Source organism: Toxorhynchites rutilus, chromosome 1 (genome assembly GCF_029784135.1).
Source record: "Toxorhynchites rutilus septentrionalis strain SRP chromosome 1, ASM2978413v1, whole genome shotgun sequence".
NCBI classification, from domain to species: domain Eukaryota; kingdom Metazoa; phylum Arthropoda; class Insecta; order Diptera; family Culicidae; genus Toxorhynchites; species Toxorhynchites rutilus.
In genome coordinates, this window is record NC_073744.1 from 175,815,064 (window position 1) to 175,842,977 (window position 27,914).

The following is a 27,914-nucleotide window of genomic DNA, read 5'->3' on the forward strand; positions in this document are numbered from 1 at the left end:
ATCTATCCGCTCTATAATTTGTTCTTTGACACCAAACTTCTATCTTCCTTGATTTCGCTGCATTATCGTTATAAACAATTCCTGGTGACAATTCAATCAAAACCATGAAAAATCCGCTTATAATAGCCAAATAAATTTCACCTCAACGCTTAAATATTACATTTTTTCTTGAAATAAGTCATATTTGATATATATATATATATATATATATATATATATATATATATATATATATATATATATATATATATATATATATATATATATATATATATATATATATATATATATATATATATATATATATATATATATATATATATATATATATATATATATAAGTTAAGGAAACATCTGTGCAACTGGCTGTTAACAAAGAATGGGAACATTAGAAGATGCATGCTCTCAACGCACTCATGACAAGGATCATGAGATAGGCCAAAGATTGCAAATAGCCAACAACAATCTAAGCAGCAGCGATAAGGACTCCCACGACGAAAGCGAGAATGCAGGAATCCTAAACAAACCGATGAAGATGGAAACTGGAGGAACACAAACAGAAGCGCAATACCACAACAACGGAGGAGACGGAGATAAGCATGTTGGCGTGGCAAGAGAAGAAAAGGTTGAACGTTGTAGCAAATCTGTAAATAAATTAGTCTTAGTCCTAATGTCGTAGAGTAGAGTACTCTTTAAATCCGAAAGCCCGGATCGGGTCTTTAACTGGCGCAGTCGGTAGTTCCGGCCGCGAAACGTTTAAGTGTTTTTTTTATCGGGGGAATACCGATGAACTTTAAGAACTGATTGAACTGTAGTGTGTGTTAAACATTAAACGTGTAAAACGAGTGTGATATAGTGAGGAAAACACATCTTTCGCCTTCGCCGGAGCACCAAGTAAGTAATATTTTATATATTTCTACTATTTACTACTAAGACCAATAAAAACGTGATCCAATTTACCGCATTTATTGCGTATTCAGTCTTAAAGTTTTATGCTTTTTTTTATACAAATAGAACTAGCTTAATAAACGGATGATTACTCGCAAAATGGCGGAATCAATCCAAAAACAAATAAAGGAAATAATCCTTTTGCTTGAAAAACAGCATATGCGACTTTCGAATTTGGAATTACCATTAGTGGGTAATCACTCCCAGAACGCGGTTAATAACTTTGATAAATTAAGGATCCCTGATCCTATTAAAATGATCCCAAATTTCGCGGGAGAGCCGAAAATGCTAGTTTCATGGCTAGAATCGGTGGATCAAAAAATCCAATTCATCAAGAACATAATTAACAATGAACAATTGATTAATGATGTAATGCCTTTGTGGGTGAGCATCATCAGAGACAAAATTATAGATAAAGCTAATGACGCTCTTGTAAATAGTCATACAAAATTAGACTGGTCGGCAATTAAATCTGCTCTAAAAGATTCTTTTGGCGACAAAAGAGATCTTTCCACACTCTGTACAAGTATCCCTTACTTGAAACAAGGTTCAAAAGATTTAACTTCGTATTATGAAGAGTGCCGAAACTTATTAGCTGATTTAAAGGCGAAAATTTTGTTGAACGACGAGACAAAAGTATGCGTTGTAGTTCTTATAAAAACATACGAGAGCATGATTACAAATGCTTTCATAGATGGCTTACATGCGATTTTATCGTCATTAACTCGCATTTATCGACCTGATAGTCTTTTAAAAGCCTACGAAAGTGCTTTAGATCAATACAACGCCATACAAAGACGACATGAAAGTTTTCCACAAAGAATGGTCCCTTTTACGAAAAACAATTCATTTAGAGAACAATCACAGCAGCAATCATATTTCATGCACAAAAAACCTTTCAGAACAGATCACAAACAAAATCGGCCTTCATTGATTAATACTAATCAGTTAGGTTCTTCGCGATTCATTAATCAAAAACAACCCACAAAAACAAATTATAATCAACGTTCCCCCAATTTCCAACCTTTTCAAAACAATCGAATTCATTACCAAGAAGAGATCCAGAATAGGGAACACGTAGGTAAAGTATCTCCTGACAGTAATGCCATTAACTATAACGAGTATTCATTAAATAAATCCGCTATTACTCAAAACACTCCTGAATTAAGGGATAACCTAAATTTTCAGTGGGATTCATACCCCAACCACAAATATATTTCATCTGGCCTCAAACAAAACCATAATTTCTCAGAGCAAAATCTAAAATTTTCAGAGGGATTCAGACCTCTTTCATATGATAAAGAAAACAGTTTTCTCCCATATCTGAATATTAAAACACAAATTGGAAATCTAAAATTTCTTGTCGACACTGGCTCTAATAAAAATTATATTTCACCAGAGCATATTCACCCCACAATGAAAATTAATTGCGTACCTCATCTAATTAAAAACATTTCCGGATCGCATAATATAGACAAATTTAGTGAGCTCAATATTTTCTTCAACTATAAATCACTACCAAGGCAGAAATTTCTTTTATTTCGATTTCATAAATTTTTTGATGGTCTAATCGGATACGAATCTTTAAAATCATTGGGCGCTATCATCGATACCGTATCCAACGAGCTACTAATAGGAAGTTTGAGAATTCCTATGAACAGAGAAACTTTTAACGGAACTGAAACGAACTTTCAGATCAATAATATTCATGGCGGAAAAACACTAATATCGAACAAAACACAAAATTCGTATACTGATCACAATGTTCAAATCGATCCAAGCATAATTAATACGAAAAATGTTTCATTATTCAACCCGAGTAGTAATCCAGTTATTCTAGAAACTGACTTACACAACAAAATGTATTCAAGCAATCGAACAAATCTCCAAAACAAACAAGAGCATAATTATAGGAAAGAGCGAATAAATAGAACAGTACAAACGGGAATCAATCAAAATCACGCAGAAATTATCGAAAATTTTACTTATACGAAATCCAGAACTCAGCAACCCTCACATAAACTTGATAAAAACAACGGAAGCGATGGAACCGTTGAAAGGTTCCGCTCAACAAGCAACGAAATATCTCGTTGCTACAGACACAAATTCGGAAACTTGACAACTAATGAAATGTTTTTAAAATCATCTATATTACATAATAATACAATATTATCTCCCCCAGATTTCAAGCGTCTAGAAGCTCCTTACGATATCAAGGATAGTGAAGAAAAATCATTCAACTTGGCAAAATTATTTTGATATCGAAACGAATGCGATATGAATGTTGTGGTAAAATAAGACAAATCTCAAAGTAAAACAACCATCACAATAAATGCGAACCGAACACATCTAAAATGTTAAATGAACCAAACATTACTTCTACCATAACAATAATCATATTCTTTCCCTTTCCAGGAAATTCTAAAATTCTTTCTGCCCGCTTCTATCAACTATATCCATACAATCCAATGATTCTAAAAAAATTTTTTTCTAACAAATTTAGATCAAATCTATGAGTTCTCAAATCTAAATCCATCAGCATTTCACGATCATATGGAAATTTTTCGCATTGTATCGATTCTACAATTAGATAGTACGAGTTATTATATATTTTTTGTTAAACCTTTACAAGTGAGAAACACAACACTAAAAATGCCCGCCACCATCGCCATCATCAACAAAACCGGACGAATTTTCCCACTAAGAAGTGTAGCCGCATATCCGATAAGAACCGTCTTGAAGATTTCACCAAGAACGAGTGTTTCCCTAACTCATCAACTAGAGCCGATGATTGTACCGCTCAGGACTACTCTACACGAGCTGATGATTGTACCGGACATTCTGCCATGGATTTATATTGAGTCCGACTTGAACTTGTTTGTATTAAAGAGGCATAACACTTCGCAGTCAAAAAATGATGAAAACGCAGTCAAAACCCTACTGAAACGGGACGTTTCAGACTCGGAGAAGGGAGAAGTTAAGGAAACATCTGTGCAACTGGCTGTTAACAAAGAATGGGAACATTAGAAGATGCATGCTCTCAACGCACTCATGACAAGGATCATGAGATAGGCCAAAGATTGCAAATAGCCAACAACAATCTAAGCAGCAGCGATAAGGACTCCCACGACGAAAGCGAGAATGCAGGAATCCTAAACAAACCGATGAAGATGGAAACTGGAGGAACACAAACAGAAGCGCAATACCACAACAACGGAGGAGACGGAGATAAGCATGTTGGCGTGGCAAGAGAAGAAAAGGTTGAACGTTGTAGCAAATCTGTAAATAAATTAGTCTTAGTCCTAATGTCGTAGAGTAGAGTACTCTTCAAATCCGAAAGCCCGGATCGGGTCTTTAACTTATATATATATATATATATATATATATATATATATATATATATATATATATATATATATATATATATATATATAGGGTTGGGGAAAAAGAAATGTCGTACTTCTGGTCGAAATTTGACGCTTTATTTAACATACTTAAAATTATCCAATTTAAGTCAAATATGCGCCGTTTTGTTCGCAAACTTGTTGCCATTTAGAAGGCAACTTTATTATCCCCCCCTTATGAAATACCCCCCCCCCCCTCCTTATTTGAAAACAACTCAGACAGCCAGTTTTCGCAAGCCTCTTTTGAGGCCAACTTAGTATCACCAAGAGCCTTTTGCATGGACCGGAAGAGATGATAATCACTTGGAGCCAGTTCCGGACTATACGGCGGGTGCAATAGGACATCCCATCCGAGCTCCCGTAGCTTCTGGCGGGTCATCAAAGATGTGTGAGGCCGAGCGTTGTCCTGGTGGAAAACAACACCATTCCTATTGATCATTTCTGGTCGCTTCTGGTCAATCACCTGCTTCAAACGGTCAAGCTACACACAGCAGAGAACCGAGTTGAGGGTTTGGCCATAGTTGAGCAGCTCATAGTGGATGATTCCCTTCCAATCCCACCAAACACACAGCAAAATCTTCCTGGCCGTCAATCCGGGCTTGGCGATGGTTTGTGCCGGCTCACCGCGCTTCGACCACGACTTTTTTCGCTTTAGGTTGTCGTACGTGATCCACTTTTCATCACCAGTCACCATCTTCTTCAAAAATGGGTCGAGTTCGTTCCGTTTCAGCAGTGCATCGCAGGCGTTGATTCGGTCTAAAAGATTTTTTTGTGTCAACTCGTGTGGCATCCAATCTTCTGCAAATGGTTCCAAACGGTTTTATGGTCTATACCCAGTTCCTGGCCAATCGAGCGAGTGCTCACATGCCGGTCTTCTTGGATGATTTCAACGATTTTATCGGTTTCCACGACGATTGGCCTACCAGTATGGGGGGAGGGGTATCTTCGACATCCACTACACCAGAACGAAATCGATCAAACCAATGCTGTGCTGTGCGAATCGTTACAGTATTGGGTCCATAAACTACACGAATTTTTTCGGCCGCCTTCGTTGCAGTTTAACCTCGCAGGTAGTAAAAACGTAAAATATGGCGAATTTCTCTTCAAGGCCTCGAAAAAGATCCGGGACGAACTGAACTTGTCCGTGAGTTCCCGGACAGTTCAGTGGCGGCTAGGCGGTAGAAGCCCCCGGAAGGTCCCTATGCTGACGCCGAAGCATCCGAAGGCGCGACTGAAGTACACGAAAGACCACTTCAATTGGATCGGTCCGGAGAAGGAAAAGCAGTGGCGAAATATGCTGTCGTCGGATGAGACGAAGGTAAACCACATCGGCTCGAACGAAAAAACGTGGGTTTGCCCAATAGGCTGCTCTTACATGTCACAGTATACCACGAAGACATTCAAGCATGGAGGAGGGAACATTATGGTGTGAGGTTGCTTCTTGGTGCCTGGTACGGGGTTGGTCCCTGACTGGGTGGATAAGATCATGGATCAGTACCTCTACGCCCAAATCCTAAGAGATGTTATGCTACCACACGCCGAGTGGAAGATGCTCCTGAAAAGGCAGTTTATTTTTGAAGAAAGGAGTTTTTGAAAAAAGGGGATAATTTGTTTTTTTGGACCATCAGTTAATTTCGAAAAATAATAACTTCAAAACGAAAAAGAACACTTCTTTGATTTTCGGATATGTTGTTTAAAAAATCCTCAGTTTTCGAGAAAAAATTCAAAAAAAAGGTAGCGCCCTTGGTCCCGAGATAATGAAAACTATAAAGAACAAATACAATCAATAATTACGAAAACACAATTCTATTCATTCGGAAATGTAATATTTTTTCAAAAAAGATTGCTCATTGGCTCCTGATTTTTTGGGCCACCCTAAAATGGAAACCCTAATAAAAAATGAAAAAAAGTTGATCGGTCTGAGCCTAGGGGCACGGACGGGATCTTGACATAGGACTATGATTGTGTGTAGTAATTGCATTTAAATTGAGTTTTTAATTGTTCAAAATTTGTATTTTTTTCTCTTTTGATACATCAAATGGATGCCCTGGAAAAACCGTTTCCTGTATGTACTTGTATCCTTTAAACGGGTTAGATGACATAACGTGGTAGGATTCGGTACCACATTCTATTCAAAAATTTACACAAAAATACCATCAAAACCATTCAACCATGCAGAAGAAGACAAAGAGTCATCATGTATCATTTTTAAACATAAGTCTAAATAGTTAAGACCTACATAAATATAAGCCTGAGTCAAATCAATCTATGACTACAAAAATATATTATAGATAAAAATAGCATTAACCATAGCGGTAACGAAGGAGACCACGTTGACCAGAACATTGTTTGTAATAACTTTAAAGCCCTGTAAGTTCGCGACTACTCAAGCTATCATAATCTGATTTACGTGGACATACCCTTTCGATCTTCTAAATCAGCAGCCATTTAAATTCATTTATTGCATTTTCACATTACCAAACAACATACTCGATATTATGACATCCTGAACCACAATTACACAAATTGTTAGTAATGAGACCTACACGATAAAACATGAACTGAGAACAAATTGATTGGACAACATACTATATAATATAAAATTAATGCCTACACTGAGAGGAATAGTTAGTAAATACGACGAATTTTTTGGTACATGTTACCAATTCTCTAGTCATTTTCTACCCTACTAATCATTGGTACATATTACGAAAGAAAAATGGTAGGCACAAACGTCAAACAAACTACGATTTGTTGGTCCAACATTGGTGCAATATCAGTGAAAATTTTGCTTCTCATTTGTGAGAGATAATCATTAGGGATAATAAAAATGTTTTTAACAATTATTTTTGTTTTAAAACATTCTATTTGATTACATTTAACTCCACATACTTAGGATACATTATAATAATAATATATCACTTATTCTATGAGCAGCGTACACGAAGAAAGTTCCCGTTCCTCTTCCTGCTGCATCGCTCTAGTTTGCATTATTTAGGGAGTGTTTGTTCTCTCGTGTCTCTATGAAAAAAAGAAATACATATGTTAATAATATTAAATATGTATATATGTAATGAAACGTAACATCAACAAAATGCTTACCTCCGAATCGCTTCATCTCCAAAATAGAAATGGCGATTGCAAAGAGCGCACATCACAGTTTTGTCATACTGTGAAGTGCGCACATCAAAGTGCGCACATCACAGTATGACAAAAAACAAAGTTACTAATGGTATGAAGTAAAATCTACGAATCTCTGGTAGGAACGTTCATTGCGTCTGACATTGCTTTTACGCAATTTTGGTAATATTCACAAAACATTTGTATATTTTACCAATGTTTTGGCTACTAAAGATTTGGTAGCTGCTTTTACTAAACTATTTCTCCAGTGTATTATCGGTAAAGGGAGAATAATTCATTTTACGCATCAACTCACATTATGAGCTAACGCCCGAATTTAGGCAAAAAGATTGCTCGTTGCGTCGGGGAGGGAGCGAGTGGATAGTGCAATCGAACGAAAACATACCCAATTAAATCGTCAAATTGTTAACTTTGCTTACTATATTCACTGTTCATGTTTCAAGCAAAAAAATTTCCTGTCTAATGATATATAACACAACATATGTCGCAATAACCATTTTGAGTAATATGCGTTTGAATACTCTTAATAAATCGTTACATTTTTCGTAGAGTGACCCCCTATATAGAAATCAGAGACAATACGGGTCTAATAATTTTCGATAAACAACAAAAATACCACTTTGAGTACCACTATATCGGTTTGCCATGGAATGGTTGAATATACTTTACTTTATCAAATGTTTTTTGAATGTAACAATAAATTTTTATATTATTAAATTGCATTTTTTTTTTGCCAAAATCTCATGTTTCAATGCTGCAATAAGTGCCTGATACACCTTGGGAATAATTTTGCTTATAGACTGGTGAGATATTTTAAAGAGATATCAAAAAAGATATAAGCAGTTGCTAGAACCGTAAAGTACCCGCTAGACGGAATTCTATCGAAATAGCAAGTCTCATATTGGTGTCTTGTCTTGTATTTTCTCCCTCGACTGTTTCACTGTGTCCATAGAACGAACGCTGCAGTTGTATATGAATATTGTAACTCACAGGTGCATAAGTAGAACTTTAATGACAGCACGGGTAGGTAAGCACACAATTGTACATATAGAGACTTTAAACTTTATCAGTTCATTCGTTTCTAGCCTTAAGAAAGACCCTTTTGGACAATTTAAATTAAATTTCTCTCATGCCTTGTGAAAAGCAAATCTCGCTCGACACACACCGGTAACTGATATTGACTCGATGACCACCGAGCCAGAATGATACATGACGATACAGTGACGATAACCTGCTTCTGTACTCCGTGATAGGGAAAATCAATTCCGGTCTGCAGAAATACATGCGGATTTAAGAGTACCCGCAGCTTGCATCTATCGTCAATGGTGATTTCGTCAGGCTGCTTCATTCAGTAGTCCGTGTCACGGAAACACATTCCGGTGTGCACAAATGCATGCAAAAGTGCAAAAGTGTTGAATTATAGACGCTTTAAACTTCCTCAGTTCATTCGCCTCTAGCCTGAAATATTTTTATCTATTAGGCATAGTACAAAGAGATGTTCATTGAGCCCAGAACAATTGTAGCACAACTTAAACATCATTCTAATGGAATATATATCAACGTTTGCACCTTTAAACCATGCTCTCTGCGAGACTTTAGAGATAAAAGAATTTGACGATGGAATCTCGATTAAATAAATGATCGTGACATACCAATGAGAAAAGTAAGATCACTCTCGGCTTCTGTGGGCAACGTTTTCAGGCAGTTCAACCCTTTCATCAATAAAGACCGAGTACTCACAAAACTGGACAGATAGTTTGAATATTCTAAAAAAGAAAAAACAGGTTTCATTAGACTTCGAATATAAGTGGATTTTTTTAAAATAAATATTCATAGTGTTAACGCGGACGACCCCTTTCACTATTAAGGCGGAATTCGACCTATTCAACATGATATATGCTACAAGTTAAACTTAATCAACAATGGATATGATACTTGCACGTTTTTTTTTAAATGTTGTTTCCACCTCAACCACTACACAGTAATGTGCGATCGCGCACTGCTCCAAATGTCTTGATGTTATTGTTTTTATAATCAATAATGTTGTTGCTGGTGAATTATGATAATCGTCAATAAATGACGTAGTTGCCCCAACATTGTCGTGCTACACACGCCGCACCGACCCGCAAGCCATTGGATAAGGGCGACATCGCTCAACAATACCAATTATAGCGTAAAATGATACACTCCAATAAGCAAGAAGCATTGACTTGTAGCATGCATCAAATCGAATAGGTGGAATCCCGCCTTTACATGGGCCAACAATATTCGGGAAAGGGTTCGTTATTAACATCACACTGTAAAATTCGATGAATTTCAACGATTTCAACAGAAGCAGCACTCCTTTCAGTTTCCTATCCCTCGTTCCCACTCATATGTATGGGTGCGGTACTATCAGCTGGTGTTGTTTTGCACGCGTTTCATGCTTTAAATGGTTCATCCAATTCGCAACTGAAGCAGTCGCGCTTATGAACACGAATCAATTACTGGACCCGACAAAGGCCTTCACATCAATCGGGGGAACAAACGTGACCAAGATGGGAACTCCTCGGAGTTTTCGCTTCTACTACGACCTTATATCCCAACCATGCCGTGCCCTGTTCATCTTCCTAGAACAAAACGGTATTCCGCATCAAAAGTGTCCCGTTGCATTACGGAAGTGTGAGTGTAAATTGTTATTGTTTTGCACGAGCGTCGAATGTTTGGTTTCAGGGCCGTGAACGGTCATGGGCCTTAATTTTCGTACACTTGCTAAAAGCAGAAGAGTCAACGACAGATATCAGTTGAAGGTCATTTTCTCTCCCAATCTCAGGGGAACATACCACATCTGAATTTCTGACGAACGTGAACCGCTTTGGAAAGGTTCCCGCCATCGTGGATAGCGATAATTTCAAGCTAGCGGAGAGTATTGCTATCTTGCGCTATCTCGCCCGTGAACATTCGATTGCGGATCATTGGTATCCGAGGGACAGCCGGGCGAGAGCTAGGGTGGACGAGTACTTGGAGTGGCAACATTCCAACACCAGAGCGCATTGCGCTGGTTACGTGCGATACGTTTGGCGCGGACCGCTGCGTGGGGAGCCCATGGAGCGTCCGGTTGCGGAAAAACTCCACATGCAGATGGTGGACTGTTTGGATTTCATAGAGATGAATTTGCTGAACCAGGACATGCAATTCATTGCAGGAGATGATATCTCGATTGCCGATCTGGTAGCGGCGTGTGAAATCGAACAGCCTAGTAGGGATTTTCATGGTAATTATATGAAGTTATTACACAAAACACTATTCATTCCAGAGTTAACCGGTTACGACGCCCGTGTGGGAAGACCTAGACTGTCTGCTTGGATCCAGCGTGTGAAGGACTACACACACCCTAACTACGGTAAAGCACACGCAGTTTTGAACAAATTTGCGCCAACCGTCACATGAGAAGGATTATGTTAAGTTCCGTTTCGAATGAGCGTTAGATCTATATTTTAAGTAGTATGATTATTATTATTTCAGTGCTTTAAAAGTTAAGTATGTAGTCATGTAGGAAATAGGAAAATATACTTCTAACAAAAATTGATCCACGTGATGATCAGCAATTCGTTGTTCGATGTGGTTGAGGATATCCGCAACAGTCGCCTACATTTAGCCTGTATACAATACAAATGAGTTCATTCATTTGACATTATTCAAAAAATATTTTTCAAAAAAGTCACAGAAGGGTTGTGTCCGAGACACGACCGCATGGTTGACGTAGTATTCCGTTAGGCTATCTGTTTATTTTGGATATGTTTGGATATGGATGAAAAATTACATCGTTAAACTCTTTGATAATGATTTTGTGCCTCTGAAAAGAACCGTTTTTTTTTAGTTGTTGGGTATTGTTTGTTCACTCCACCAGTGTTTACCGAGTGATGATGATAGAAGGATGGTAAACAGTCGGCAAGATATGATGAAAACCGGCTTCTGTGATCCTAGACGAGTTGCCACCTGTGTTATGTTTGGATGAAATAAAGAAAAAAAAACTCACCAATGTAATATAAGATGATTACCAATACCGAACACAATTATGAATTTTTCTCATTAGTAAAAACATGTTACTTTAATATAGAGAAAACATATTTCAAATGGAAAATCTAATTTTCTTTTATAATTTTTACTTTCTGAATATTTATTCAACCCGATGCATTTTATTTGAACTAACAACAACTAATACTATATGTAGAGCATATGGAAAATCACTTTTTCTAATATTTTTTCACTTTTCTAATTTTTCTCATCATATAAAATTTCCTTGGGTGAAAATGAACACAACAAAACAGACAGCTTAAACCAAATGACCCGTTCTCGAGCGGGAACAAATCTTGGTTTTTATTTATGAAAATTGAAATAAATCGTTTCATATATCAAGTCATTTATAACACAACTGCTACCATATACAATTTTACACCTACACTTGTGCTAATTTTTTTACAATACACGATCGGTCATTGATATGAAATTTTACGAAACAACCAACATTAAAGTTCCAAATTTAAATTTTATTTGCTAGAATTAATCGTATCACTCACCTTACTTGCAATATCAAAATGCCCCGACTTGCACATATTTGCAATGCCGATTTTCCCCGGGCACCTTAGTTTTGATATCTCTGTTAAGGAATACAATTTCGGTAGGAACAAAAGCTCCCCCTTCTTTGATGTATTTGCAATGTCGATTTCCCCCAGGCAGCTTGGTTTTGATGCCTCAGTTGGGGAACACATTTCGGTGGGAGCAAAAGTTCCCCCTACTTTCATGTATTTGAAATGCCGATTTCCCCCAGGCAGCTTGGTTTTGATGGCTCTGTTAGGGACCCACCGCAAGTGTCGTCAATTTCGACCAATCATAAGTGGGTCTTTCCGTTAGGATAGAGGTTGAGATTTTTCAGTTGTTCGATAGTCACTTTCATGACATATATTATTTTCTTCAATATAAAATATTGTTATGGAGTACCGAAATCGACTGACGCAAAAATTTCATTAATCCATCATGAAATGACTGAGCAATAAGCGTTTAAAATTGGACAATTTTCACGATGTGCTCGATTTTAGATTTTCAATTTGTACCCCAATATGTTCCCGAAAGACGTAATCCTACGTCAAAACTGGAAGAAAACTTGATCCTGCTAAACCGTTTTATTTTAAGAAGATCGGCTTTGATTTATCTAAGGGTGGGTTTAGACTAGTGATATATTCATGTGAAGAAATATGATGAGATTTATAGAAATCGCATCAACCGTTTACACTAGCGTGAACTTCTATAATGAATATATTCATATTTTCGGTGAATTTATTCACCTGAAGTAGAACTGCATCCAACTTTAGTGATTTCTCACCAGTGAGAAATTCACAAACGTTTACATATGCTTAATTTATTCAAGTTATATATACCTCGAATAAGTGTATCATATTTATTCTCACCCGTTTACACCTATTTTCAGGTGAATAAATCCATCTATAGCTATAGATCTCCCTAGTGTAAACCCGCCATAATATGATTTCTACCCATTCTAATGCTTGAGAAATAAAATTTCCTTCGAAGCTTCTTGTAGTATTTATAGTTATGAGATTTGACTATGAAACATTTACGAGGAAACAATATTCACATTTATTTAAAGCAACTAGGAGTGTTAGTGCTGAATTTATAACGTTTTGGAAAAAGCGTAATAAAATTAAAACGATAATCTTGACAGAGTCGAGCGTGATTTTGACGAACAGCGATATAAACAGCTAGTGACAAATTCGAAACAACACTTTAGTTAAATGAGTTTCCAGCACTCGTAGAAGATCTTCGTATTGGCATTTTCGATAAAAAAAAACACCGACGAATTGGACAAAATGTGAAGAACCAAATTACAGCATTGCAGAAATCCATGAGGTAAATGATGAACAACGTAGGTAAATACGGTGCAACGCGTACCTCTTCAACATATTTTGTGCTGTTCATCCCTTCGTCTCCTCATGTGTGTCTCCTACATCTTGGTTGTACCGGATATGCTGACAGCAGTATAAATCCATTCGTCATACAAAACGTGTCTATTCAAGACGATCGAAACCATATTGTTGGTTTTACTTTCAAATAAACGTGTTCGAGTGTTTTACAAGATTAATTTCCGCGAGTTCTTTTATTTCCTCTAATTTAAAGCTTACCGAAATTGTACCTGTCTTGTTCATTCCGCTGCATTGGACTCTACCAGCCATCAAATGAAACACGACTGAAAACCAGTATATTTTCACCAAACGCACGTGAGGGGGTGAGGACTATATATAATGTCCACGTGGACACATAACATAAATATTTGAAACATTCACATCTACGAGGGCGGTCCGATAAGTACCTAGCCTCATTGCCCGTTGGTGTCAGTATCGCAAGAGAGATCACTTATCGTGTAGTACATTCTCGTAAACGGTTACTGTCAAAATTTCAGCCGAATCGGACTCGTAGATTTGTTTTCACACCATTTCGTTTCCTTTTTTTCGAACTCCCAAGCATTTCGTCAAACGGAAGACGAACAACAACGGCGTACGTACCATTTCTCTACAGATGTTTTTTGTTGTAGCAGCGAAGCCCTTCTTCATTGGAATGTTTTGACATAGGACTATGTCTTTGATTTCTATATAGGGGTTACGAAAAATGTAACGATTCATTAAAAGGTTTCAAACGCATTTTACTCAAAATCCTTATTGCGACATATGTTGTGTTGTATACCATTAGACAGGAAATTTATACAGCTTTTTTTTTGCTTAAGACATAAACAATGAATATAGTAAAAAAAAGTTAACAGTTTGACAATTGAAATGAGTATGTTCTTACGATTTTACTAGCCACTCGTTTTCCGCCACAACGCAACGAGCAATCTTTTTGCCTACAATTCTGCGTTAGCTCACAATGTGATTGGATGCGTATTATGAATTATTCTCGATTTGCCGATAAAAGGCATTTATCAGTTGTCAGAATCAATGGAAGGATGATCTAGGAATAATCTTGAAGATCCAAAGGGATGACGAGATCCTGTCTCAAAAGGTTAAACGTTGATAGTAATTTAGATTGAAGTTCAGGTTGTTGTACAGGGTTTTCCATTTCGGGCTTCCGAAAGTATACAGCCCTGCGCTGACAACCGTTTGACATAGCTGTCAACCAAAGCGTCATATCGTTAGTTGAATGTCTGCCATTTTACAATATGGATCGTTTTAGCATCGCACAACGTGTTAATTTTGTTAAATTATACCATAAAAATGATGAAAAACCGGCAAATGTTTTTCGAGCATTACGGACGGATTTTGTTCGTCATGGACGGCCTACAGAGCACACAATCGCTAATGTAGTGCGTAAATTCGAACAAACTGGATCCGTAGCGGATATTGTGAAACCTGTGCATCATCGTAATATGCGTTCGGCCGAAAATATTGCTGCTGTTGCTGCCAGTGTGGAGGATGATCCGAATGTTTCGATTCCACGGCGTGCCCAGCAATTGGGCTTGTCAAACACATCATTGTGGCGAATTTTGCATTTGGACTTGCACCTACATCCATATAAAGTCCAACTGGTACAAAAATTAGAGCGTGGTGACCATGGAATGCGTCGAGCATACGTCGATTGGGTGACCGAACAACAGCAGCAAAATGCTGAATTTTCGCATCAAATTTTCTTCAGCGATGAGGCACATTTCGAGCTCGGTGTTTAAAAAATACAGTTTTTGAACAATGAAAAAACTCAGTCCAAATCCAAACTAAACTTAAACTACTTTTTTGTTTTGTTGTTGATAAATAACATAAACTAGCTAACCTTTAACGAACAAGCGAACGATGACCAGATGGTCGACGGATTTTTAAGAAATTAACTGCTTCATTTCCAGAGCAATATATATAATATGACTCCTTTTCTTAGCCATATTTTATAAGCCTTAAATTGTGGATAGAAAAAATAAAAATAGCACGCATGTACGCACGACTCCGTTTCTCTTTCTTCTACCAGATAGTCTACCATAGCTACGAAAATGACGACAACAGACTTTATTGACCATATACAAAACTATGTATATGCACTGAATGCTCGGAAAGGAATGCTTCAGATCACGTTGCATGCATAAACAAGGCATAACCTAACAGAATTCCTGAAACATAACGGAATGCCGCATGTATGGCGGCATTAGATTTTTTTAGAATATTTGCGTGTATGGCGGCATTCGTTCGCTACGAGTTAAAAGAGAGTTTTAGTGTTGTCGTTCATATCTGCAAAATTGATCTGATTGATGATTTCCACTGCGAGTATACATGTGCACAGTCGTTTTTTTTTTCAATTTAGTCTATTCAACTCAATTATCCTCCAAAGTATTCTATCGTTCTATCGTTTGAGTGAAGACAAACTCAACGATATATAGACAACTCAAATCTGATCAGCCGTTCTCCTGTGATGATGAGTTATACGTACGTGGAAGAATCTTGTTTTATATATAAGATAATAATAATTACATTACATTAATCATTACAAATTTTAAATAGAATTTCAGTGCAATTCAATTGTTTTCATGATTTATTTACGAAAAAATAGAGAAATGTCTACGTGGACAATAAAGGATGGGATTAGGGTTGGGCGATCTTTACGAAAAGATCGATCTCGACGAATCGATTTTCTAAACGGCGTAGGATTCGATTCACTGATAAAATCGGCACAAAAGAATCGATCTTTACCGAATCGATCTTCAAAAAACCGGAAGCATTTCTCCAATTTATCTACTTATGTTATATGGGTATCGTCTTTTGTTTAAACATGGAATGAAAATTTCATGGTTCTATTTAATAATCAAGAGATCTTCGAAATTATTTATTTAATAAAATAATAATTATTTAATAAAATTAGATCTTCGAAAATAGTGTTCTCCAGAGCATTCATCTTGTACCATCATGGAATCATTTAATTAAATAAATAACTTATTTGAAAAAGTATCATTAGTAACACATCAACAACCCTTAGTAGCTGTCACAAGTTCTGATCTTGTCAGAACTTGTACGGAATTAAATCGAAGAATGATCAAACTGACTTTGTTAGTAAGCCAAATGAAGTGCTTCATAGCGGTCAAACGTTGCCATTATGTTTATAAAATTTGTCAGACTATCTTTGGTGAGATTAAAGCTGGTTTATACTGAAAAAGACAGTTACAAAAAGTTTGTGTTAAATCGAGCAAAATCGATCTCTTAAATATCGATCCAAGATCGCCTAAACATACACAGCAGCATCACCTGGATTCACTATCACTAATTTGACATCCTCGAGAGCGATCCAAACGTTGACATTATAAAATTTGTCATGTGGCGAGATTGAAATCAATGAACGCTCAAAACAAATTGTAAGATCGAAAAAATCGAAAGAAAAAGATCGATTTTCACGATTTTTTCGGGTACAAAGAATCGATCCAAAAAAAAGGAAATCGAAATGGAAAAAATCGATCTTCTGAAAATCGATCCAATATCGCCCAATCCTTCTTCTTTCTTCTTGGATGGCGTTAACGTTCCCTGTGGAACTTTTGCCGTCTCAACGTATGCATTAACTAGCGTCATTTGTTAATACTTAGTTGAGATTTCTTAAGCCAAATAACACGCCTTGAATGTATTCCGAGGGGCAAATTCGTGAATACGCGTGACCACAGTGCAAAGTCGAAGGAAATTTCTTTGACGAAAAATCCCCCGGCCAGAACGGGAATCGAACCCGAACACCCGGCATGATAATGTGAGACGCTAACCACTCGGCCACGGATGCACTCGCCCAATCCTAGATGGGATATAAGCAATGTCATCGTTTTAACATGAAGGACTAAGGGGTGTCTTAAATCATGTTTTTTCTGTCCACTTGGTATGTGGATAAAAAACTGGAAGATCCTGCTTAAACTAGAACATTGGCAACCATGTCCCCTATAGTCGCCTAGATTTAGCCTATATGCAATACAAATGTGTTCATGCTCAAAGCAACCGAATTTTGTCTATCTCTCAGCAGGGAGTTTTTCACGCACACGTTTACGTGACGAGATGACTCCGCTCTCTGGCTGTAAACCTAAACTGTTTAGCGTAATTTACCAACAGACCTGTTGCCGTTCAGTTCCAAGTCCTGAGGGAGACCCAGTCACATAGTTAAGTTACATTATTCTACCTCAGTGATGGCTACACGACCGCTTAAATATTACTATGATTTGATGTCACAGCCCTCGCGTGCCTTGTTCATTTTGCTGCAGCAAACCAACATTCCACACCAGAAAGTGTCCGTCGCGCTCAGAAAATGTAAGGCACCCTTTTCGATCATGACGCATCGTATTAACTTGAATCGATTACAGTGGAACACAAAACCACGGAGTACAAGGAGAACATTAATCGCTTCGGAAAGGTGCCCTGCATTGTCCATGGGGACTTCAAACTGGCGGAAAGCGTTGCCATTTTTCGCTATCTGGACCGCGAGTTTGGTTTTGATGATCGTTGGAACCCCAAAGAGCGACTCGTTCGTGCCAGAGTCGACGAATTCCTGGAGTGGCAGCATTTGAATATCCGAGCCCATTGTACGCTCTTTTTCTTCCACGTTTGGCTGAACCCAATACTAGGGTTGCCGGTGGACCAGCGGAAGGTTGAACATCTGCGGAAGAATATGACCGACAGCTTGGATTTGTTTGAGAGGGAATGGCTGGAGGGAGGAAGAAGACACTTTGTAGCTGGGAATGACTTATCGTACGCCGATGTTGTAGCCGCATGTGAAATCGAGCAACCAAAGATAAGTGGCTTTGATGCGAAAGTAGGAAGGCCCATTTTGGCCACATGGATGGAGCGCGTTCGGAGTATGACCAATCCACACTACGACCAGGCTCATGAGATTGTTTATAAGTTAACACCGAAGGAGATTGAAACGCCAGCATTGGGTCAAAATTGAATTGTATGTTCATCATTACGGTGCATCTAATGAAATGTGCAATAAATATTATTTAAAATATAAACATTCTGCTTTTTGTTGCACCAAGTAAGAACTGTAAATGCCTAAAATATCATCAATACACTTGTTCAAATAATAACAGAACGATGACTTGCGCCTTCGCTTTTACTTTCACTTTAAAAGTGGTCCAAAGTTCGCGACAAGATTAAATACATGGCATACACTCTAAAAATTCCTTTTCATGGTGAATCTCATTCCAAAGCGAAAATTCAACTACATGATAAAGAAAACCACTCACACTTGCGCGTGCAGTTAAATCATACATCAGAAGTTCACGCGTAGCGAGGCGAGTCTACATTGTGTTGTTTTCATGTAACCGGCAAAAACCTCAGATGTATTCGAGAGGTGAGGCTAAGCAGTGAGTGTTTTTTTTCGGTTACTGTTCTCTGTTTATCTGCCACTGTACAAATAATCAAACATGGCCAAAACGCTCAAGCTTTACTACGATTTGATGTCCCAGCCAAGCCGGGCTCTCTACATCTTCCTCGAAAAAACTCAAATTCCGTACGAGAGATGTCCCACCAGTCTCGCAAAAGGTATGTACGCATCAGGCATCAATCCGCACGACATCAACAGTTTTTATCATTGCGCAGGACAACACATGACGGATGAATTCAAGGCAATCAATCGCTTCCAGAAGGTGCCATGCATCGTCGATAAGGACCTGCATCTGGCGGAGAGTGTGGCCATCCTGCGTTATCTAGCTCGAGAGTATAAGTTCCCCGACCATTGGTATCCATCGGATTGTCGCAAGCAGGCTCGCGTAGATGAGTATATGGAGTGGCAGCATCATAACACCCGGGCAGCGTGCGCCCTATACTTCCGATACATGTGGTTGCAGCCGAAACTTTCCGGAGCCAAGATTAATCCGGAAACGGCAGAAAAATTCAAGGAACAAATGGAGGCTTGTTTGGATTTCATTGAGCAGGAGTACTTGGGTAAAGAGAATAAATTTCTAACAAGCAATGACATATCGGTGGCCGATTTGTTGGCTGCTTGTGAAATTGAACAACCGAGTAAGCTATACCAATAGTTGAAGAAATACTTACGTCTGAGAATAAATATTTTTTCAGAAATTGCTGGATATGATCCCTGTGCTGGAAGACCCAATCTTGCAGCCTGGATGGCACGCGTTAGAGAAGCAACTAATCCGTACTACGACGAGGCACATAAGCTAGTATACAAGATTGCACCAGAAAATGTTCCAAAACCTAAGCTGTAAAGCAATGTTTCGTTGTTTCATACACGGATATTTCTTTTGCAATATACACAAATATCGAATGAATGTGTTTTTTTTTGCATTTTTATGCAAACAAGAACGATGATTTGATTATACAGGAAAACTTGTTTTCGTACGGTTTTTTTTCTGTGCGATATATAAGAAGCGGCATATTTGACGAAGTTATCGTTAGTTTAGTTTTTTTTTCGATGGTTTATATACATTTCAGTGCGAAAAAAGAATATTTGCGCCTAAATTATCCACTTCTCAAATCATTCCCATCCTTCCATCAAATGCTCTAAGTTGCGCATGACATGATTTCTAACAGCAACAAGTTTCGACATGCAAATAAAAGCACAATACAGCCACGCGCAACCGCAAAGGCCAGCTGTCCCATCTCAAAGCAGGGAAACCAAAGGAAATTGAACGTGAACGGCGTGGATTTGAGTTATTTTCTTGGGGAAACTGCAGCACAAAAAAGTATTTAAAAGTATTTTCAAATTGTGCACCGAACACAACTTTTTAAAGCTACTGGTGAAGTTTTGCACGTTTTTTTAATGCGATTTTTCTTGTGCGGCCCCAATCCCCCGCACAAGAATGGTTTGCCTGTAAATTCTATCAAATATTTACCGGGAATTTGTAATTTTCAATCTTCTAATTTTAAACATTTTTCTTTTTTTCAAGTTTGTACTACTATCAGTGGTCGCAATGTCAAGTGCGATCTGTCATTCAGTCTGTTTATCGCGTCATTAGAAACAAGTTTTTTTCGCTCGGCGATTTTTGATATAGATAATTCTATTGGTCAAAGATATTGCGCAAAATTTTGTGTTGCAAACGAAATTTCTTGTACCGGAACGTTGAAAAAGTTTCAGAATACATTTAGTGACTCAATTATGTCAAAAACGCGGGTATGTGAATGGCCTAAGATCTTTTAGGACTAAATTTCTGTCAGATACGGATTTCTGTCAGTCGCTCATTGGCTGATTCCGATCGATTTTGTAAACAAAGTCGATTTCTTCAGTGTTGCCATTAAAAATAAATAGCGTTGAATTTGTATTGAGTTTAGAAATAGTAAATTTAATGAATATTACGATATTTAGTTTAAAAGAGATGTGAAGGAATTATATACAATTTTATGAATGTGTTTTTTCACAATGGAATAAAGTGAACGGCAAAACACTCGTTTGCTAATTTAGCTTCGTTAGGGCCCTAATGCGATTTCATATTTCGGAATATAATTTCTATTGCTAAAAAGAAATGGAAAGTCTCATCATTCACTATGCAGATGGAAGAGTTGTTAGCTCTAGCTCGTAAATATGAAAAAAAGAGATGGTTGATACAATCCAGGTTGTGTTTTGCTGACTACCAATCTCTTGTAACACTGCTGACATGTTCTTTCCCGCTGACTTATTTTGATGACCAGCTATCTAGAATAGAACCATATAGTAACCAGCTATATAGAACAACGAATTTTGTTCTGTTCTGTCGAGGAAAGTTTTCGCTTCATCGACGGTGTGCTCACAGTTATATCCACATTCTCACTAAAATTAGATAAAGATGAGATTCGATATGATTTCGATGCTGCTTCACTGTCCATCAATTTCTGGGCTGAACATTCTTCTCGCCGCTTTGATAGCAAGTCCATCAATCCAACAAGATGTTCTTGTGTATCGGCTGTATACGAAGCATTCGGTACTACGGTCATGTATTGCGAAAGAGTCACAATTTTCTCGTTGCACGAATCAACGAGAAAAGACGCACCAGGCAATCTTGGATAAGTTATTATGAATATCATTATTATATTATAGATATGGGTATTTCAAAAACTTATTTTATCCTTCTAAAACATATTTTTGAGATTGCCTAATTGAAAATATGCGAAATCATTAAATTCGCACCAACCAAATGTAACGATTCATAAAAACAGAGTTTAAAAAATCCCAAATTTCATAATATTTGGCAACTCTGGCATCTTCATGCCATGGCTTCGTTTTCGGACGATGAAGAAGAGTAAGAAGCCAGTTGTCTGATCTTATCTTAGCTAGTGTCAAGAGAGCTCACTTTTCTGTTCACGCTTTTTACATTTTTCTACGCTCATCCTACGCATAATTATGACCCCGTGTGACTTTTTCCGATTTTCGAAAATCAAATACTGCTTTGCGGAACCCGTTTTGACAGCATTGAAGACATAGAAACGAATTCACTGCGTGAACTGAAATCATATCCTAAATACAGGTATTGGGTTGAGGAATGAGTTCGTAGCGTAGATTTTATTTAAACAAAAAACAATGATTATATCGATAACTTAATCAAAGTTGTGTAAAAATGGAAGTAGAGTTACTTGCGGATCGGGACGACCGTGCAAAAAAAGTATAGCTCAGGACGACCGTAGAAAAAAATATAATGATAAGAGTGCGGATCGGGACGACCGTGCTATGTAAAAATGGAAGTGAAATTACGGGACGACGGGATAATGGCTGGATGATGCAGGTGATTGCATTTTTCTAAACCGATAGCGGATCGTTTTGTTTATTGCGGCTCGGAATGACCGCATAAAATTTTATAGATAGCGGCTCGGGATGGCCGCGTAGGATTTGGCGATAGCGGATCGGTATGATTGCGCAGAATCTTGCTGACAGTGGTTCCAGATCAGTCGCGTTTTTTCAAAACTGATAGCAAGCAAAACCATTCGCGAAATATTTTGGTGCCAACTTTTTTTTTACTTACAGCAGGTAAAAACGGCTCATTACTGATCTTGTCGATAGCGGATCATGATAACCAAATTCTTTTTGACAGAGAACAACCGAACGATAGGTATAGCAATAGAAACCGATGGAAGGTTAGCCAAATGATCATTTCGTTATTTTACGTTCTACTTTGCACTTCTATATTTTTGGATGGAGGAGGATGTGTGGTATCATAAGCTATAATAATAACCTTGCCGATATCGCCTGTTATGCCTCACAGTAATATCCCACCTTGTATGCATATACTTTATGCACATACACACGCACATTACCCACCTCCAGTCGTAAAGCAACAAGCAATTGACATAACAACAGTAACGAAAGAGTGATTCGGCTTCTCAGAACGTGTTGGGTGATTCCTCGGTAATAGAAGTCACACACCATGTAGGGGAAAAGGGGGGAATTTGGGCCACCTAAGCAAATCGCCTAATATTTCCAAACCAGTACGGTCTAAATAAAAAATGTCATATTGTATACTGAGCTACACTTGGGAACTGTGGGATGATTTGGTCCAGTGTGTGTTTCATCGAAAAAAAACACACTTATGTTTATGTTAAGTATTTTGGGATAATGTTACAGTCAGTAACAATGTTTTGGGATCGATACCAGGTGTCTTGGCCAGATTCCAGACCAGAAAAGTTGGATTGACACCATCTCGAATTCTGCATGAATCTTTTCACTGTTGGTCGAACATTTTCAAACACTTTTGATGCTTGTTCAAAGAAAATCCGTTCTCGATGGCCTGCGTTGCTCTTTCAAGCTCCTCCTTCTTCCAACGTTGTCTGGCCATCCTCTTTTTGTAATTCAGAGGCATCTGGAATCAATTAGACCAAAAAAAAAGGCTCAAACCTGTAGGACCAATTCACCCCACAGAAACGAGTCCATGTCACCCCACACAACACGCAAAAAATAAAATGCAATTAATTTAATTTATTGTTATCAAACTTACAGTTTCGCTACATCAAATTGTTCCTCTTCTGTAGGCGAACAGAACTGTACTGCACAATACATGAAAAGTTTGTTTAATAAGCGGGAAAAACCTTAAAACCACTATCGGAAAACTCATACTTTTTGACGATCAAAGTGCTTGCTGTGTTTATGCTACCGTTTCCCTCTACTTGTGAAGTTTTACCAAAGGTTTTTTTACTTTAGGTACATACAGTTCAACAATAGAAGGAAATGACATTATAAAAAATCCAAGTTGAGCCGTAATTTTTGAGATAAAGGGGTGGTCCAAATCACCCCATATGACCAAATCACCCCGTGTTACCCTACATGTTAACTTATATTCTAAAGGTGGCCGTACACTGTTTGCCCGGAGGTCAAATATTTGATATTTTTTGACAGATAAAGTTTGTTTTGATATTTGTACAAACATTTTTTTTTTTGCCACTCTTCAATTTTCAACAGTAGTAAACAATATCAAACACCGAACATGGAAAAAATCAACTGAAATATTCAAGGTAACCTAACCATATACCGACAGGTTCGAAGAACAGACTGAAAAAATATTTTAGGCATCCAATAATTGAATATTTGCTTGTCGTGTTTTGTGTAGAATATATTTGATCAGTACACGTTGGACAAAATTTATCTGTCAAAAAGAGTCAAATATTTGGCTTCGGTCAAACAGTGTATGAGCACCCTAAGGGATACAATCATCATACCCTTTCTATTTTGACGTAAAACTACGTCTTTCAGGAAAGGTGCCAAATCAGAAAACAGGTCATGTTTTTATGAAATAAAGTTAACGTTAATAATTATTTTTACTGAAAACGAATTCTCATGGTTTGCATACCAATCGAATCGGAAATTCTCTAAGATTTGTTTGATATGCATTAAAATTCGCTAATCTCTAAACGATTTAAATTCATGAAAACTGGAAGAACTTCCTTTTTCCCCATACATTTGTTCTGCCGATTTGTGGGCTAACCCTACCCGTATTTCGAATGCTTATAACTCGAAAATTTCTTAACAGATAGGAAAGATCTTTGCATCAATTGACAGGAAATATTACTACGCGTCTATCAAAATTAATAAAAAAATATTTTTCATGAGATGAACAATTGAATAACTGTAAAATGTCAAGCGTTTTTTAAACGCCATATCTGCCAAGTTTTAATTGGCCCGATTTACGGTTTCCCCAACACAAACTTCAAATTCGATGTGCCTGTGGAAATCCGCTCTGCAAATATATATATGCAAGTTGGGGGTATTTTTGTTCCCACCGAGCTGTGTTTCCCTAACACGGACTTCAAAATCAATGTGCCTGGGGGAATCTGCATTGCAAATACACGCAAACCGGGGGTATTTTTTAGTGTTGAGTATTTTTGTACACGCTTGTCATTGTGCAGACCGGAATATGTTTCCCTAAAACGTATTTTTAAACTGAGAAGCCTGAGAAAATCGTCATTTCATATACTAGATATGAATGAACATCATATCAAACGTAAAAGGACGTTCATCAAATTTATTTGTAACGAAGAACATAATCTATTACAAAAATTTCGATGCATTCTAAAATAATATTCGAAGTGGTAAACAAGTGAATTGCATAATATAATTGCGTAGTTTTACGTCGAAAATATGCGGTCGTGTCCTAGATTACAATTTTTTTTTCTTTTTATCTAACATTTTGAAGATTTCGCGATCATCTACTGAATTTGAAAACTTTTAGCTGCAATTTTATTTTCATCTATAGGAATGAAGCAATGAAATTTTTGTGTTCCCGATTTTGTTTTCGCGTGATTGAATGGTTCCTCAAGCTCACTTCCCAGCGAACATTAAATCGGATAATAAGCGTATATATAACATCATATGCCCTAAAATTTTGTTGGCATATAATGCGCCTAACTGGCATATGCATGCAGAAGTGGAGGCCATATACATACATGGCAAATGCTTACCGAATTTGTTTGGATGAATATGCTACTTTGACCGGCTATTATAGCGATTATGTTGGAATTGAATTGCGATCTAATATGAATATATTAATGAATTGTCAAAGCACCAAATACGACTTTTGCCATACTCATATACGATTTATTACACACATAAAAAATGCCACAGATTGATGTTTGGTAGAAACTGCTCCGATGTGGGTTCGAACTCCGGTCGTCTGGATTATCATCCACCAGCTATCTCGCGCGGCTATCTGAAATTTAATTCAACAGCGGTTAAAACTTTCGAGTGCATCAGCATTTCATTGACATTTCAATATGATGTAATATGTTCTTTATCAGGATCTAATATGATTTACTGTTTCATGATTTTCTTCAACATGCAACACGATTTACTACAGTACTGAATCGATTTAAATTATACGCTTATACGACACATAAACTGCATCAGCGTAATATACGCATATGATGCGGATTAATTATATTTTACGACAATATACATCATAAAATTGATGTTTATTATACCGAATTGCGACTTAATTTGATAATAATATATAAAATCGAGTTTTTACATTTTATGCGATTTCAAATATACACGATACATACTTTGATTGATATTATATGCGATTCTGATTTATTCGGATTTCTTGTAAGACTTGGCACGTGCAAAATTATACGATTTAATGTTTGCTGGGGTTCCTTGGATACGTAACAGAAATTCAATTGTGTGATACATTTGTCATTTTGTTTAACTGCCCAATCATAAAGCTCTAGTGTTGTTTGGATTGTGTTTTCAAATCAAAATCAATTTATTTAAAAATAATTATAATTTAATGAACATTTTCCGCCATTCGTTTTTTCGTTTACCTGTAGTAAATCGCATATACGTATAACAAAAGTCGTACTAGATGCATGTGTAAGTCGTATATTCTTTCAAACAATTGCCATGTATGTACAGTTGAATTTCACTCGTTGGGCTATCTTTAGTTGGGCTTCGATTTAGTTGGGCTCCCGTTCGTTGGGCTATAGCCCAACTAAATCGAAGACAAACGTCAATTCTGACAACGTAAAATTTTTTTCGAGGGGCTCGTGGATGGTGTTTTTAGGTTTAAAATAAATTTTAAATGAATCATTTAAATAAATAAAATCGAATATTATTCAACAAAAACAATATTTATTTTAAACGTTTCAAACAAAATTAAACAAACCACGTAAATTCATTTTCAACAAAATGGTAGAGTTCTTCAACATGCTCGTTTTAGCCATTCAACTTCAGTGATTTTTGAACGTAGCGCGTTCAAACGGCATACTTCTGCAACATCATGCTTCATATAGCGAACTAGGCAATCAATTGACTTGATTGCATCGCCAAAATCAAGATCTCCGGTACTAGTAATGGAAGTATCAAACGAATTACTTCCATCTTCTGTGTCTACCAACCATTCTTCTTGCATTTCAGGTTGATCTTTCTTGAGAACTGATGACAAAATCTCGTCATCAGAGAACGCTTCACTGGTTACCCAATCTGGATTATGATCAGCATCATACACCTGATCTTTGATCCACAGATCAATATCTTGCTCAGATGTTTTTGTTCCTGCCAAACTGTCAATCCTGGACACAAGCGCTTTGAAGTCATCATCGGCCGCTTTCGAGTCTACATTAACAGCATCCTCCTGCAAACCATCGATCAATTTCTTCCACGAATTACGTATAGTTTTGTCAGATATCTCCTCCCAAGAGGTTGCCAACCACGAAATACACTGTTGAAGATTAATCTTCTTCAATCGTTCTTCGAAACTAAAGAGGAAAGTACATAAATAAAACCTCAAATAGAATTTGAATTTAAATTTTGAAAAAGCACAGACGAAAAACTATCGTGCGCATAGTTTTGTGTTTATATTTGGAATTAATTACAAAAAATTAATGTTTAATATTTGGAAATTTACCTTAAGTGTTCGTTTTCCAGAATTAATGCGAGCATCAGTTTTCTTTTATACTTTCGCTTGATTGCATTGATGACCGCTTGGTCCATCGGCTGGCATTCAGCAGTTACATTTGGTGGGAAGTAGATCACTTGAATCAGTCCATCGTCACTCTCTAGAGATTCGTCAACGTCATAATGACTGGTGCAATTATCAAGAACCAGCAATGCCTTTGGCTCCAATCCTCTCTCGGCCGAAAATTTTCGAACAGCGGGGACAAACTCTTCGTGGAACCATTGACGGAACAACAGTCTGGTCATCCAAGCCTTTTTGGAATGATTATATGAAACGGGAAGTTCTTCGATGTTGATTCCTCGTGGTTTTGCAGCAGTGCAAATGAAATACAACGGAAGCTTTAGGGAACCATCTATGTTGGAGCAAGGCATAAAGGTATACCTTGTCTTGTTTTGCTTCCGTCCGCTTGCCACGGTCTCATCACAGGTAACGACAGAGCGTGTGGCTAGGAGCTTGATGAACAAGGCAGATTCATCTGCATTAAAGACTTGGGATAGTGATAGCTGCATTTCCTGAATCTTCTTCTGTAGAACCTTCTTGAAATTTAGGTACGCTTCAAC

General features: G+C 37.4%; 3 protein-coding genes across 3 annotated transcripts; all 3 read left to right on the plus strand.

Annotated features, from left to right (window-relative positions):
- The first annotated feature begins 9,902 nt into the window (after positions 1-9,902).
- LOC129761716 (glutathione S-transferase theta-1-like) lies at positions 9,903-11,824 on the plus strand. The gene is made up of 3 exons (XM_055759453.1): positions 9,903-10,154; positions 10,306-10,731; positions 10,789-11,824. The coding sequence occupies exons 1-3, from the start codon at positions 9,962-9,964 to the stop codon at positions 10,920-10,922; spliced, it is 753 nt and encodes a 250-aa protein (XP_055615428.1). The 5' UTR covers positions 9,903-9,961; the 3' UTR covers positions 10,923-11,824.
- A 5,726-nt stretch (positions 11,825-17,550) lies between these two features.
- LOC129762072 (glutathione S-transferase theta-1-like) lies at positions 17,551-18,487 on the plus strand. The gene is made up of 2 exons (XM_055760056.1): positions 17,551-17,791; positions 17,845-18,487. Exons 1-2 carry the CDS (start codon positions 17,671-17,673, stop codon positions 18,426-18,428), a joined length of 705 nt encoding a protein of 234 aa, XP_055616031.1. The 5' UTR covers positions 17,551-17,670; the 3' UTR covers positions 18,429-18,487.
- Positions 18,488-18,790: 303 nt separating this feature from the next.
- Positions 18,791-19,769, plus strand: LOC129776814 (glutathione S-transferase theta-1-like). Its single transcript, XM_055782684.1, has 3 exons — positions 18,791-19,024; positions 19,082-19,504; positions 19,562-19,769. The coding sequence occupies exons 1-3, from the start codon at positions 18,907-18,909 to the stop codon at positions 19,708-19,710; spliced, it is 690 nt and encodes a 229-aa protein (XP_055638659.1). The 5' UTR covers positions 18,791-18,906; the 3' UTR covers positions 19,711-19,769.
- The last annotated feature ends 8,145 nt before the right edge of the window (positions 19,770-27,914 follow it).